The sequence below is a fragment of the Tympanuchus pallidicinctus genome, unplaced genomic scaffold (genome assembly GCF_026119805.1).
Source record: "Tympanuchus pallidicinctus isolate F22 unplaced genomic scaffold, pur_lepc_1.0 scaffold5, whole genome shotgun sequence".
Lineage (NCBI taxonomy): Eukaryota > Metazoa > Chordata > Aves > Galliformes > Phasianidae > Tympanuchus > Tympanuchus pallidicinctus.
In genome coordinates this window covers 9,147,897-9,163,062 of record NW_026294769.1, presented here as the reverse complement: position 1 = coordinate 9,163,062, position 15,166 = coordinate 9,147,897, and the positions used below count along the sequence as shown (strand labels likewise).

The window sequence follows — 15,166 nt, the reverse complement described above, 5'->3', positions numbered from 1 at the left end:
GCATAGCAAACCACAAGAAACAAGAAAAACCCGCATGCTTCAGATGTTCTGAAACTCCTTTCCAGATCATTTGATAGTCAACTGTAAGTATACATACTTGTTTTTGTTTGTTTTTAAATAAGTATTTACTGCAGTCTCTGAATACTAAATGAAACACACTACAGGAAAACTTTTGTTTATGTTTCCTATCTGAGAGGTCATAAAAACCTCTTTATTTCATAATGTCTCTTTTATACTGAGTATCACAGGGGTGCTTCAGAATGCAAAAAACAACAACAACAACAACAACAACAACAAAAAAAAACAGTTGAGACATTCTCCTCAAAAGAAAGATTCTATAAGCTGTATGGATTTTTTGCTCCATTAGATATTGTATGTAGATATTTAATGTAATTAAATTTAAAAGTTGGAAGCACAGTCTGGATCACGAAGACAACTGACCAAAAATATTTCTTTTACAAGTATATTTCACAGTATAGCAAAATATTCTGCAGACCAGTGAAGCATAAGCTATAATTTCTGTCTTAGCCAGCAGCTAGCAACCATCAATTTTTTCCATCCTATCTTAACAGATCACAAACATTCTCAATATTAGATGGCATAGCAGTATACTTTTGTTTAAATTGGTATTTTCAGTCATAGAAGTGCTTTTAAGAACTAGATCTTTCCATTACAATCAAACTTTGTTATTATGGTAGATATCATGGAATTTCCCAGCAATGAGTTTCTTTGATGACGTAAACTGAAATTCGGGACCACAGTTTTGTAATTCCTATTAAAAGTACACATTTTTTGCCATAATATTTTAAGTGCCTTTTGCAAAACCACTCACCTAGCACTCATAACTCCTTCTCTACCAGAGATGCATACTTAAGCATAAGTCAATATAGAAAAACACTTTGTGGTGTTTGTTCTTCCCAATTCTGGCACAAAATGCCCAAAGACATAACATTTTCATGAAGGAATCTGGGTGTTTAGATTATGTGAGATAGTCTATATCACTTTCCAAGGGAGAGAGATCTTAAATGTTAAAGTTCAGCATTGAATTGACTAAGCAAGTTTTTCTGTTAATGAGCACAAAAAAAAAAACTTGTGGGCTGAAATTCCAGCTTTGAACACTAGGATCATGCAACTCACTGTCCAGACAGGGAGGCAACAACTTGAAGGAGCAGAAAGGCTCTAGACGTAGAAAGAGCCAAAAAGGGAGAATTCCACACACTGCAGGTCATGACAGAGTCGCAACTTTAAGCCACTACAAGCTGCGAGATCAGGAAGTTAATTAGGGATCTCAAAAGAGCTCAGATCTTGGTGCTTCTTGATCTGATTCCCAACACCACACACGATTTTTTTTTCCTGAGGTCACTTCCAGAGGTCTACAGTATCCATTACAATACTCAACCTCCTTATACAAACAATTGAGGTCATTTTAGAGAAAGTCTCAAACTGAAGCAGCTGTTTTTAAAAAAGTGGTCCTGTAGATTAATAAAATGAACAGTAAGTACTTTTCAAGACAGTTAACATCTGGCCAAGAATTCAAAAAGATTTCAAGGATGAAACTGTTGAAGACCTGGATTCAGTGTAAAATAACTTTCTGATTACAATTGCTTGGTATCAAGGGGTTTGAAGAATAACAAAAATTGATGCTATTCATAAAATTTTAATAAAAAAAAATAAAAAAAATTACTAGCAGAACCAGGAGACTGCACAGCCTAATGATTTTGAAATCTCTAAGCAAATTTTCTTTTTGTGACAATAGTAAGAAGAAATTACAATAAAGGAGAGAAGTGTACGTATAGAATAGAAGTAAATATTGTTGGAAGATATAAAACACTATAAAAATTCAAGTGGAGCTGTGCTTCAGCTCTCTGGAGAAGTTAAAGAACAAGTAAATAAGGAAGAGGTAGTTAGAACACCTCTCCACAGACATTGTGGATGCTAAGAGCTTACGTGAGCTAGAAAAAAGTGGACAAATTATGTCAGTAAAATCTTAGCATGTTTTTGGGAGTTGGGACAATATCTGGGGAAAGTATCACTTTACTGCCATAATCTTCAGCAATTTCCTATGCAATCTTTATTGGCCACAGTAGGAGTCAGAATTTGAGGTAAAAGGAAGACTCCTGTGAGTTTATATTCTAATGAGTAGCTAGAGTTTGATGTTTAATAAAAATTCTCTTTAAGTTCCCTTCTCCCTCAAGAATGGAGATCCATTAAAATAAATATGTAACATTTAGTCTGGGTATTGCATTTGATTGAAATTATAGTCTTGAATAACATCTGTGGCCCTGTCTGGACTGATTTAAGCACAAATAAAAATGTTATTTTGAGCAGACTTCACTGCCTTTATAATGATATCTTTTAACAGACAAGTGTGCTTATGCAAAGCCAGACAGGCTACGTAAGTTCAGAATGAGAAGTTACTTGACTCATTATCTATTTTTCTAATTTTAAATGACAAAAAACAGGCAGTTGAAATTGATGAATTTGCTAGACTATTTTTCTTTTATTTCTGAATCATCCTGCTACCATTATATATATATACTGACTGTTCCAATTACAAAGAAATAACACAAAGTGTTATTTCTACTTCGTTTATCCTGAATATAAGATCAACACTGAGATGTATTTTCATGAGATCAACTCATCAGTGGAAAAAAGTTAACAAGGATCAAAGGCATCACACATGGACTTTGAACTCCTGGATGACAACTGCAACTGAACATCGTTGCTCTCAGCCAGTACTGCAGCACATCTTTATAATGGTCATACCTCTTCTACGCATCAGAACCATTGACTTCTTAGAAGGCAAAATCCATAACCTCACAACTTACCAAAGAATGATTGGTTACACAGCCCAGAAATTAAACAAGCCATGTGAAAAACTTTCAGAATATCCCTTACTATACAAGTATCTACTTCATTTTCAGTTTTAATACTCATTGTCTTCTAGTAGACTACTGATATATGGTCATGTTGTCTAAAGTAAATTACAGTTTCTATTTCAATAGGATATTTAACTGTGTACGAGTAAAGGGTCAGCTTTTAGCAGCTGCTTTTAGAACCCCTAGATCATTATTTTGCATTTAAGATTTGTCAGTGTTGGAAAAACAACTGAGAGGCTTGTGTAATATAAGAAATACAAACATTGTAGAAACAACCCTACTATGTTTGTATTTATATATAAACAAGTATACTCAGCCTGATCTAGTTAGTGGATGACAAACCTGCTGATTGTAGGAGGGTTGGAGGTCAGTGATCTTAACAGTGCCTTATAACACAAGCAGTTCTATGAATTCCTTGTTAGATATAAATGGCAGAAGTGGGGTGCAGATTACACAGATTCTTAATAAACTGATGGAACTCTGGGTCCCAGAGAATATTAACAAATGTGCCAGAAACATCTACCAGAATCTTTGAATTATTCCAGAACGTTAAAAAAAATGCAAGTTAACTGCACTAGGAATTCTATTACTCAGTCTTGATTTCACTAACATACCTATACACAACAGATGCTAGGAGATCTTTGTTATAGATTGTTTCCAGATATCAATTCTGTCATATTAATTGGCAAAATAATTTTCCTGATTTCAACTGACACAGAATTGATTTTCTTCATTGTGTCTGGTATAATGCTGTGTCTTGGCTTTAGGAGAAAAACTATGTTGATAGCACATCAATGGTTTAGTTATTGCTGAGAAGTCCCATAAAGTGCCAAGGCCACTTCAGTTTCTCAGCTTCTCATACTTCCCAGTCAGAAAGGGGTTAGGGCTGCACAAGGAGCTGGGAGGGGACAGAACCAGGACAAATGACATAAAATAGCCAAGGAGACATTCCAAACCATATGACAGAACATGAAAAACCTATAAAACTGACAAGACTGGCGGGGCACTGTTTGGTGTGTGATGAGCAATTGTTTTGTGCATCACTCGTTTTATATAGATTTTCATTATAGTTCTCTCTGTCTTCCTTTTCTGTCTTAGTAAATAGTTTTATTTAATTTATCTCAACCTACAAGTTCTACCTTATTTTCCCAATTCTCTCCCCCACCCCACTGGGAGGAGGTGGAGTGAGAAAAGGCTGTGTGTTGTTCAGCTGCCAGTTGGGTTAAACTAAAACATTAACACAGAAGTGCCCTATGTAATTATCAGTGTCAGTGTAACATAGGATATAATTGTGTACACAAAATTGTTTGATTTTTATAATTTATCACAATAAAATCCTTATAAAATTTCCATTTATAATATCTTCAGTTTTAGCTTAAGCTTTTAAATCAATTATACTTAACTCTATAGAGATGAGCTGTCTCCCAAATTAAGTTATTTAATTGCAAAATATGGAATCACTGAAACCTTACTTCCAATTCACTGCCATTTGGCTTAGGTTATTTTTTTTAATCTCCTAGAGCATAAGTCGGAACACCACAGTGTACTCCATTTACACAGGAAATAGTCATCATATTTAAGGTTACTAAGACTTTTTGTGCATTGTTTACAAGCAGCTTCTTTTCTTGATCTTAAATGAATTTAAATTGCCATTCCTCCAATAAATAATGTTGTGATATAAAAATGACATCTTTGCAAGATAAGTGCAAAATTAGCACAGAACACTAAGATGTATTTAGACTGAGTAACTGCCCCTTCTTTTACCTATGTGCTTCAAAGTTTGCCGTGAACAAACACGTCATTGCAGACAATTATGCTCAAACCAGATTACTTGCCACACCAGACAGTAAAATTGTTTAGTGATATCAAGTCATTAATGTTCACATATATATGGCATCTTGGCTAGAAATATTTATAGTATTAGTACTAAAAACACGATCAGGAATGAAACCAAGATGCACTGCAGCCTGTTGGTTTTTTTATGCAGCACAGTGAGGCTTTTGTTCCTGAGTATCCCTTTCCCACAGCTCTCTGTGCTGCTGTGCCCCATAGATAAAATGTTCAGGGCAAAAGCTTACTTGCAGTATCTGTATTCTGCACATCGATACAGCATGAGTCTCACCACACCTCTGCTAAAATTCTCTTTTTAATCTTCCTATACAAGGATTATGGTACTCTGTAAGAAATTCTCCTTTTCACTCTGAGGTGAAACCAGTGTAACAAGTAGAAAAAAAACATTAGGAGAAATATTAAAACTCAAAGCAGGAAAAAGGAGAACTCAGGTGGCAAGGTGGTTCCAATTTTCTTGAAAGCAATTATCCAACTGCTTCTACCTCTTCTGAAAGAAATGAAGTACGAAGAACTCCTAAATTGGAGTACAGAGACAAAAAAAAAAGTAATCAATATATAGAAACAGTGTTGCTTTTGATACACACCTTCTCTATAACCAGGTCAATCATGCTGATGTTTGAATTGTACAATATCTTCCCATGTAATAAAGGTTTCAGGAAAGTCCATACCAAAGCCCCATTTGAAGACTGTAAAATCTCCTGATAAAGCTTCAGACAAAAAGGAGCTGCAAAAACAAAGACAGATTCGTGTTTCAGAAAGTCAACACGGGTGAGGTTGGCTTTATTTATTTATTTTTTTAATCTAAGTCTTTAGTCTTAATTTACGATCTGTCACAATGACCTGCCAGATACTATCAGCTGACGTTAAATAATCACTTCAGATATCCCAGAGTAGAAATTGTTTAACCACTACCTAAAATACAAATTAAAGTTCTGCAACCTCAGTAATTAGGTACAAGAATATAGAGAGCTTCTCACATTAGCTGAAAAACCACTTTCAAAATTCATCTGCCCTAAAGGCTGCGTTAGTGCACTTTAGAGGTAGAGATATGCATGTAAAACCTCTGCACACAAAATTAATGGTGACAGAAGAGTCACCTTAATGAACCACATTCACTCCAGACCCTCAGTTTTTCACCAGATTTCATTCCTACTTAAGGATAACAATCCTTTACAAATACAGCTGTTGTACAGTTTCACTAAGATCTGCAAAATCGCAGGAAAAAATTGCATTAGTCTATGATGCCCAATTTCCTGATTAAAAAAATCTAAACAAGTCACTTTTTCATTCCTACCTAAAACATATTATTGTATACCAGACTGTTATTCATACATTGGGATGGAATCACGTCCTTCAAAATGAATGCCAAGGAATTGGCCAAAAGATATCCCAGTTTTCACACATGGTACTCAAGCAAAGGTGAAGAGTTTACTGTGGGAAACATTTAGATACTTAGGCCTAGCTCATGTATACTATTTATTTAAATTATGAGCAGATTTGCAAATATGCCATTAAACATCATTAATAATGCCTTGAGGGAGATTATTATTGTTATTGTATATAACAGGAAATTAAGCCAATAATATTTAGATTCAGGCCAGATATAAAAGAAACGAAAGTCAGAAATGTAACATTTAGAACACCCAGTTCTTTCTTCAGACTTCTACTTTCTTCAAGGAAACATTGCTTACTAATGGCAATCATTGCTAAATGACAGCAAGGAATTAAGAGACTGAACTGCCTACTCAAAAATAGCAATATGCCAAAAAACAGAAGACTTGCTAATTTGAGTTTGTTCTGACTTTCCCACACACGAGTGAACAAGGCTAAGGCAGAGGTTCAGCTCCCTGCTGATATAGCCAAGACTGCAGAAGCAGAATCCGGTTTCACAGATTCTTTGCATTCTTTTCTTGTATCCAGTCACTAACCAGGTCATTAACAGTATTAAATTAATCAGGATAAGTCAAAAGTATGTTGAAGAAAGGTAGCAGAGGTGAAATTATGAGAGAACAGACATTCTTGGCAGTTGATAAAGAATAGATATTTCAACTATTAAAAACTTATTTTTTCCAGAAAGTCTGCATATTCTACTGCGCAGCACCACCATAATATTATGTTCAAGGAAGAAAGTTATGCAACAATAGATTTTTCCATTTTATAACTCAAAAATGTATTTGTATGCTAAATGATATTTTCCTTCAAGCACAATAAGTTTCTAAGGCATGAATATTCTTATTTATTATTTGAAAGGACAGGAAACAACTAGAACTTCTTGTGGCTCATCACAATTCTCTCTCAGTAGCAAAGCTTCTACTGATCATCCCTTGTGTTTAGGTTTACAACATCAACTGAGTTGTCAACTGGCATTTTCCATTTAAATAGGAAAAAGTATTCAAGCTCTGAAAGTATACGTGCATCTTGTGATCAACAAATTTTCTCACTTGAATCTTCAGGAATCCCATATTTTCCCATATTGTCCTCTAAGAGCCCCGTGATTCTGGGCATATCAACAAACAGGTTTGCATCGCTGAAAAACGGAGATTCTTCTTTACATACTGCCTTGATTACAGACTCCAGCGATCCAACAGCTGAACTTCTGAACCGTCCACCTTGCAAGAACTAGAACAAATACAGATGAACCAGTTACTTTTTGTAGCTTCAGGAAGTACTCCTGGTGTTCTCACAATCTAAGGAAATCAATAAAACTAAACTATTGAAACTGCTTACAAGAACGAGGGCCTGCTGTGCTCTTTTCTGCTTTCCTGATCGCCTCTGTCATGGGGGGCAAAAAAACTATTGTAGTTTTAGTTGAAAGATAGTAACATATTATTACATTAATAAAAAAAATACTCGTATTGGGTAGACTCAAAAGAAATGAAAATATCAAAGCAACTGGACTACAGCTTTCACAAATTCTACTCCACACAAAGTAGAAACAACTGAAGTCAATTTGCATATGAATACTCACATTGAAAACAGTTGCTAAAAAAAAAATAAACGTGCATTACGAAAACCCAGATTTCAACATATCTTTTAACTTATTAGATATACTTCTAGTTTTTGCACATCTTGAATCATACCAGTATTTACAATTACCACTTGCTCAAGACTAGCATCTAATGAGGAGAGCAATCCGACTGCTTTTATGGCTGAAGAACCATCATTAACCACACTTCAAAAATGTGAAGCTTCATTCTTCAGATAACATGCTCAGTTGCAACTGGTGTCTAGTGGTAAACTAAATAGGTGCAAAAGAGGATACAGCTAGAAGAAAATGTGCTGCAAAAGTATAACTGAAGAATGTATTGAACCACGTGGTACACATCACTTTTGCAGATGCATGTGAAGAACATAACTGGATTATCAGATAGCATTTCGAGACTGCAAAACAGAAAAAGTGTTTTGATATGTTAGTAAAGAAAATTGATGCTGATATTAACATTTGATTCACTGGAGTTTATTTTTGTTTTGTTTTGTTGTATTTAACAGCAGTGTCATTTTTCAAAATAGTACAGTTCTTTACATAAATAATAGATCACAGACAGTTTAGAGGTTATGCTGTTAGAAACTGTTTATTGTGATCAAAGCGTTTACTCAAGTGGCAGGTGCTTCTTTGTTAATTCCTAGAGAAATATACTAACAAGTGTTATTATTTAAAACACCTGACATCAGAACCTGACTTTTTGTGTATGTACATAACAAACAAGTTAACTTTAGATTTCATAGCACCATTACCTACAACTCTGGACTCAATATGCTGGTAACAAGAAATAAACTTCATAAACTGAATAAAGTAATTTTGAATCCTTCCTTGTGACAGCACCAGAAGGGTGAGCTCTGTTTCAGTCAAAGAGCACAAACTCCCTAATTAATTCTCGTTTCAATCAAAATGACTTGAATTTCAAATAATGAATATTTATACAGTGAGCTGCCACCATCAGATTGGAATCTACTAAATGCCTTTCAACTAAAGATCCAATGAATCAATAGAATGTTTCCTAAAATTTTGCTTTGATAAAATGGAAGAACTACATAGGATGTATATTCATAAAATTTATCTTTGATCCACTAGTTCTAGATTAAGCTAAATGAAGTATGTCCACAATCAAGGCTTTTACACTGAAACAAGTAGTCTCTCATTAAAAAAAAAAAAAAATCAGTCAAGTCAGTTGCCAACTAACTTAAGGAAAAGGAAAATGGGCACCAAAGATTAAAAAGTTATCTGTAACTAGATGCAATTTGCAAACAGGCAACAAAATCTTCATAATATTGAGATTTCTGACCTAACTGAACAGCTGCATACCTAGAAAGAATATGAAAAGCAAAAAAAATTTTAAAGAGCTAATTCATCTGGAGTAGAAATATCAGCTATTCAACAAAGAAAACCCAAAAGTCAAAGTAAATTACAGCTTACAAAGAAAATTTCAAAAATCCAGAATTATTACTGAGAAGACAAAATAAAAAATACATATATTTTCCTGAAAAAGTAGGGGAAGATTAAAGATCATACAAATTCTGATGAAACAAAAGGGTAAAGGACAACATACAAAAACAGATATTCTTACTTCTGGACAGAAACATGAACAAGAAATTTGTATTGTATTGACATCAGCAGAATTGGAAAAAAAAAATGGCAAAATTGGCTTACTTGGGTAAAAATTTGTCTGAACTATCAAAATTTAGATAGCAATATTTGAAAGAAAAGTAGAAAGCAAATCTGTACTCAATGATGAGTGGCACAGTGCCCCAGGAGATAATGGTACTTTATTGTGATGTTTAATATGGCAAGACAACACAACACATTTTACTATGGAGACAAACAGTATATGAAGAGTAGAAGTTAATGCTTTATCAAATTATTGCTCCAGACCAACACAATATTTATTTCAGAAGCCAAATGATTTTTCCTGAAAAAGATATATGCTGACTCTAGTTCAGGTAAACACTACAAATTGATTAATATACTTATCCTAGAAAGCATTAATCAACATTAATCCAATATCTATGCAGTGGATAAAAAATGGCCTTAAGAAGATAGTGCAGGGATCCTTACTAAGAAGAAAATATTGAATCACAGAAGTTCCTAATGTTTTTCCTGAGGCTGAACTTAAGTTCCTTTCAATGAATTTTCTAGTTCTGAAATGAGAAGTAAACTACAGAAATTTGCTTATCATCCAAAATCTGAAGGCACTACAGGGAAAAGAACACTGTATTGGAAGAAGCCAATTACCTGATTAAAGTAAGCCAAGTATAATTCCCAGTGCTAAACATTATTTATCAACTGAAATCATTAGTTACTATTATAAAATAAAGTTTCCTGGGTACGTTACTGATCCTTGATGAAAGAAGAGGTTCAAATGTATGCATCTGATGGAAAAGATGACTCCCAAAATTAGCAAGTCATTTTAGTAGGCATGGATATGAATAAACAGAACTACAAGTCTCCAGCCATACCTCCCCTAAGGACGGAACATAGCCCCAACATTTGAGATTAACCTTACCACAGCATGTGAAGATGATCCTAGAATGTGTGAGACAATCAAGAGATGGGAACAGAAAAAAAAAAAAGAAAAAAAAAAGCTAGAAAAAATCCATTTAACCTAGGAAAACAGAAGACTATGATTTGTGTTCTACAAACGCGTGGGCAACTCAGAAGTTGTAACAGCTACGTGACATTTTTTATACAATAATAAATTTGCTAGTGTTGGATAAACTGAAGTCATAATTTTATATATTTGCAACTTCAAGAAGCTTCTCAGTAATGATAGTTTTAACACAGATCTTGTTACATTTAGCTGAGGGGTAACAGAATGAGGCAGCCTTTCATGCTCAACAGCATTCAATAATTCAGCACCTGTTGTTCTGTCCTGGCCTCACCTAGTCCTGAGAAACAAATAGGCCAAAAATTCACCTTGACATAGAAGTAAATAACTTATAACAACGAACAAACAAGCAAAAATCATGATTGAAATCAGCACTGTTTTTCACTCAAGGGAGTTACCTGTTCACTCAATGAGAGTAGCAGTAGAAAGTGGCTCTGTATTCTAGTTATTATTGGCAGAGACTCAAATTTTATGTAATCTTTTATTGAAGTGTGTAGAATACCAGTTCAGCTTCACACTTTACAGATACTAAAATATTATTTCTTGCTTTTCAGTTTGAGACAAAAAAATCTATATCTGTTATTTTAAATCATACTTAAAAAATTTTTTTCAATTAGAGATTAGGAAAGAATCTGACTTACTCCCTATTGAATTTCTATGTATTTTTTGCTTTAGAAAGCTGTGCCGCTTTAATTGGTGATGTTTCTGGGTCTCTGAACTATTTCGTTACTGGCTATCAGAAAAATAAAAATCCAAAAGAATGGATTTCTTTGAAAGTAGAGGAAAATATTTAAGGAGAAAAGTACACACACAGTTTAGCCACAATTACTTAGCAGCACAAGATTGGCCACTACAGAAAAGACAAGAAGAAAACAAAATAAATAAGAATTAAAGGTAGTTATTGGAAAGCAGAAAAATGCAGTTGATCCTGAAAAGGATATTCGTGTAGCAATGGGATTCTAAGGAGCAATAGTAGGTAATGAAGAAGAAAAATTGGCTCATTCCTTCCAACAACCAGTGACAGCTCAAAAGAAGTGTAATCTCTGTGTAATGCTACTCCCCCAACTACTAATACTTGAATGAGTGAGGTCGATCCAGCCTCCAACCCTTCCAATCACTCACGTACACTGCATGCACCTGAGCCTCCTGGATTAGCTATGCCATCTCACCTGGTGCTTAACCATTGGTTCAGGCTGTTACCTGGCAATTCCACTGCAGACTAAAAAATAAGCAATTTTTACTTGTTCACAAAAGAAGGAAATGTTGAAGACAGAAGGGCCATTAAAAACATCATATGACAGTTTTATAAAAAAAAAAAAAAAAAAAAAAAAAAAGCAAGAGATTTAATCCTTGACAAATTATTATTTGGCAAAAACAAACAGCAACTTACTACACAAACACACAAAAAAGAAACAAAGATTTTTTCAGAATGCAACAAAACATGGCAAGATGTAAAAGAACAAAAAATTCTAGTGTTAAATCTGTTGTAATACTGAATAATATGGGTTTCTATGGAGCAAAGATCAGATCTATGACCAGATGGCCCTCTGCTGTTGGAAAAATTTTTAAAACATTTTTAAATGATATTTGCAAAGTTTTTCTATTAGATAAGCAAGCACCTTTGGGATTTCACTCTGAAAAGAATGTTTTCCTTGGTGGAAGGAAAATCTTAAGTTGACGTAATCAGAAGTAATTAAAGGAAAAATCAAAAGATGTAACCTGATGAAAGCCACCTTTCTGGAAGTCAGAAAAGTACTCTAAAGAACAAAACCAGAACAAATATGCACAAATCATTATTTTTCAGCATGTCCTTCAGTCATACAGAAAAGCAGCTCGCAAGAAGATTCAGATCACGAGGGACAACAGTGTTTTTAGGTAGTGCTTATTGTAGATGGCAGTCACTATTGTAGATTGCAGTTAACCACTGAGGAATTTTTGTCATTTAGCACCATATTCAACCTTAAGCTTTCATGCAGCAAAAATTGTCAGCAGGTCTTCTTATGAAAACGGACTCTTCTTGAAAGGTGGAAACTTTTTTCTAATTTATTTAATTAGCATTAAATAAAAAATAAGATCCACCATTATATCAGCAGCATCGTTGTGTACACATTAACTTCAAGGGCGGGGAGAAAAGGAATGATCATCTCATTTCATTACACATTTATTTTTAATGGCAAATAGAACAATGGCATAAAAACATAAAAACATTAAAACAGACAAAACAAGAATTTCATTGAAGATTCAAGACGTACACGTGCTATCTTAAGTCTTATCCCTTAAAAAAAGTAAAGGTGCTCCTTATCAAAGTAGCTGCTAAACAAAGATAGTTTGTTAATTAAAAAAAGAAAACAAGAACAAAAAACACATCTTAACAACATCTTCTACAGCATGGGCTGAAAAGGCATAGCTACCTCTGAATTCCATGAATAATCATGCTATATTACTAGCCATTATGAATAATCACGCTATATTACTAGCCATTAACTCTTAGGCTATAGTCTCACAGATTTAAAAAAAAAAAAACAGAGATGAAAAAACTCACTAATACAGCATCAAAATTACCAGAGTGCTTCAAAGGACACTCTTTTCTCTAAGTTCCTAACTTTCTAGTATAGAATGTCTACTAGCAATCCTCCTTCTTATCGTACATCCCAAACATCAAAATGGAAATTAAGTTTGCATAGTGAAAATCATACACATACCTGTTGCAGTGCAGAGATGTCAAACATCCCAATGGTTTGAATTGCTTGAAGAAACACTGGGAGGTTTTCCATTACATGCTGGACTTTATTAAGAAGAGAGCTGATACTAGAGACCACATCCAGTAATGTGCTTAGTACATTGCTCATCTCAGAAGGTATCTTATTCTTGGAAGAGAAGGAAAATATATGGCAACATATTTCATGTAGAAGAAGGAATTTTAAACTTTTGATGAAACATTCAAAATTATTTTATTTCTAAACCTGATTATTAAATGTTCCTGCAAACCTCGTCTAACAAAACTCCCTAGTACTCTCAAAAGCCACCTAAAGAATTCTATCTAGAAATTCTAGAACTGGCATAAGACGAATTAGAAATGTAAATCCAGGTAATATGCTTATAGCTGCCAAGACGGAGAGCCGTCCTACCCAACTTCCACACTAATGGTGTCTGCAACATTCTGCCTCCTTAGAATCCAGTGTAAATGATATCTTTTCTTTCAACAGGTTAAGTGTGTCTAGTGCAACAGTTTAATATTTTTAAAATATAAGTTAAATTAAATCTAGTGGCTTTAGGAATCATATTAGAAAACGCACTTTTCTTTCATATTGTTCCTCCCTTTCCATTTTTAGTATATAATGCCTTTTACATAAAGTAATTACATGAATTTCATTCCTTCCTTGACAGAAGTTCAACTGGCCTTTTGTTGCTGTCGCCATGCATGTTTTGGCACTAAGAGTTTGCTTTCTCTCCTTTATTTTTATAGGCCATTTTTACATTATGGTAATGCAAACTGATTAAGTTATGTCCCTATGCATGATAATAAAAAACAACATAATCTCATTATATACTCCCATCTGCTTCTTCTATCTTTATTGTACCCACCTGTCTTTGAATAAGACACTTTCTACTATAATAACATCTACTCCTAATATTCCTTTCAGATTTCACCTACACTCATATATTAAAAAAAATTCCATGTAATAAACCTGTACTTGATTAAAAAGTTAGCAAAACCTCCACAATAATCTAGGATGAGCTGAAAAAAAAAATTTTCTTCTATAGTAGGAACTCATTATGCTTCATTAGAGTTCAGTAGAAGATAGTACTGTTTTTTCTTCCTTTTTGCCACTGTAGGTTGGCATTCACTCCAGAAAGCAGAATTTTATTCTTGGAAGCATTATTTTCTGTTGTGTTTTTTTGTTGTGGTTTTTTTTTGTTTGTTTGTTTGATGTTTTCTGTTGGTTGTTTTTTTTTTTTTATAGCTTTGAATGCAGCACATAAAATAAATACAGGATCTGTGGTTGTCAAATTATTCTTCCAGACTATGCTGTAACTTTCCACTATTTGTACTTAATAGTATTTTATTTACAGTGACCCAAAAGATCTGAAATAAACAACTATCACCAATTCCATCCAATAACTTTTCTCTAACAAGTGGAAACATTCCTCTGAAAACCCACATTCAATTCCAGATAATCTACAAATCTCGACACAGCACATATTTGCTGCAGACTTCTGCATCCCCATCATTTTAATTTTGGCACTGTATTATTCCCATTATTTTCCAGGAGTATACAAACACTGTCTTCTATTATGATCATAAGTTCTCTAAAACTTTTCTACCAGGTTAAATTACTGTAGTGTTTTCAGTTAGATTAAACAGAGCGGATGCCAACAGACAAAGCTGAATTGTCATCATTCGGTTGTGCTAATTGTTGTTAATAACCACAGAAATGTTCTGAACCAGTCAAAAGTTATCTGACTTAGATCACATGAAATATGGCTGGTTTGCCCTTACAGAGAGTCATCCTCTGAGCTGGAAAAACATATTTACATCATTCTCGAAGAAACCACCTGACTTTCCAGCAGGATTACTACAAAAAAATATGTTCCAGGGTGATATAATTTTGTTTTAGGAAATAAGTTTGTAATGCACAGAATGAGGATTCCTATGCTTGTTTTTCATTCCAGCGATGTCAAATCAGTGTTTCACAAAAATTAACAAGTGGCTAATCATATGAACTGCAAACTTTGTAAAAGATTAATACAGCTCAATCTCTGACCTCCTGTGTTTTCTCTGTTGCTTTCATAATTAACTCCTCACTGATAATTTTCCTGAGGAAGCAAGTA

General features: G+C 34.0%; 1 protein-coding gene across 1 annotated transcript in view; it reads right to left on the bottom strand.

Annotated features, from left to right (window-relative positions):
- Window positions 1-15,166, bottom strand: part of ABCA13 (ATP binding cassette subfamily A member 13) — a 168,900-nt gene that overhangs the window by 114,944 nt on the left and 38,790 nt on the right. The window contains exons 24-26 of the mRNA XM_052704176.1: window positions 13,036-13,200; window positions 7,172-7,349; window positions 5,315-5,454 (exon numbers count right to left, since the gene is read on the bottom strand). Of these exons, the coding sequence (XP_052560136.1) occupies window positions 5,315-5,454; window positions 7,172-7,349; window positions 13,036-13,200 (483 nt within the window). The remainder of the gene's footprint in view (window positions 1-5,314; window positions 5,455-7,171; window positions 7,350-13,035; window positions 13,201-15,166) is intronic.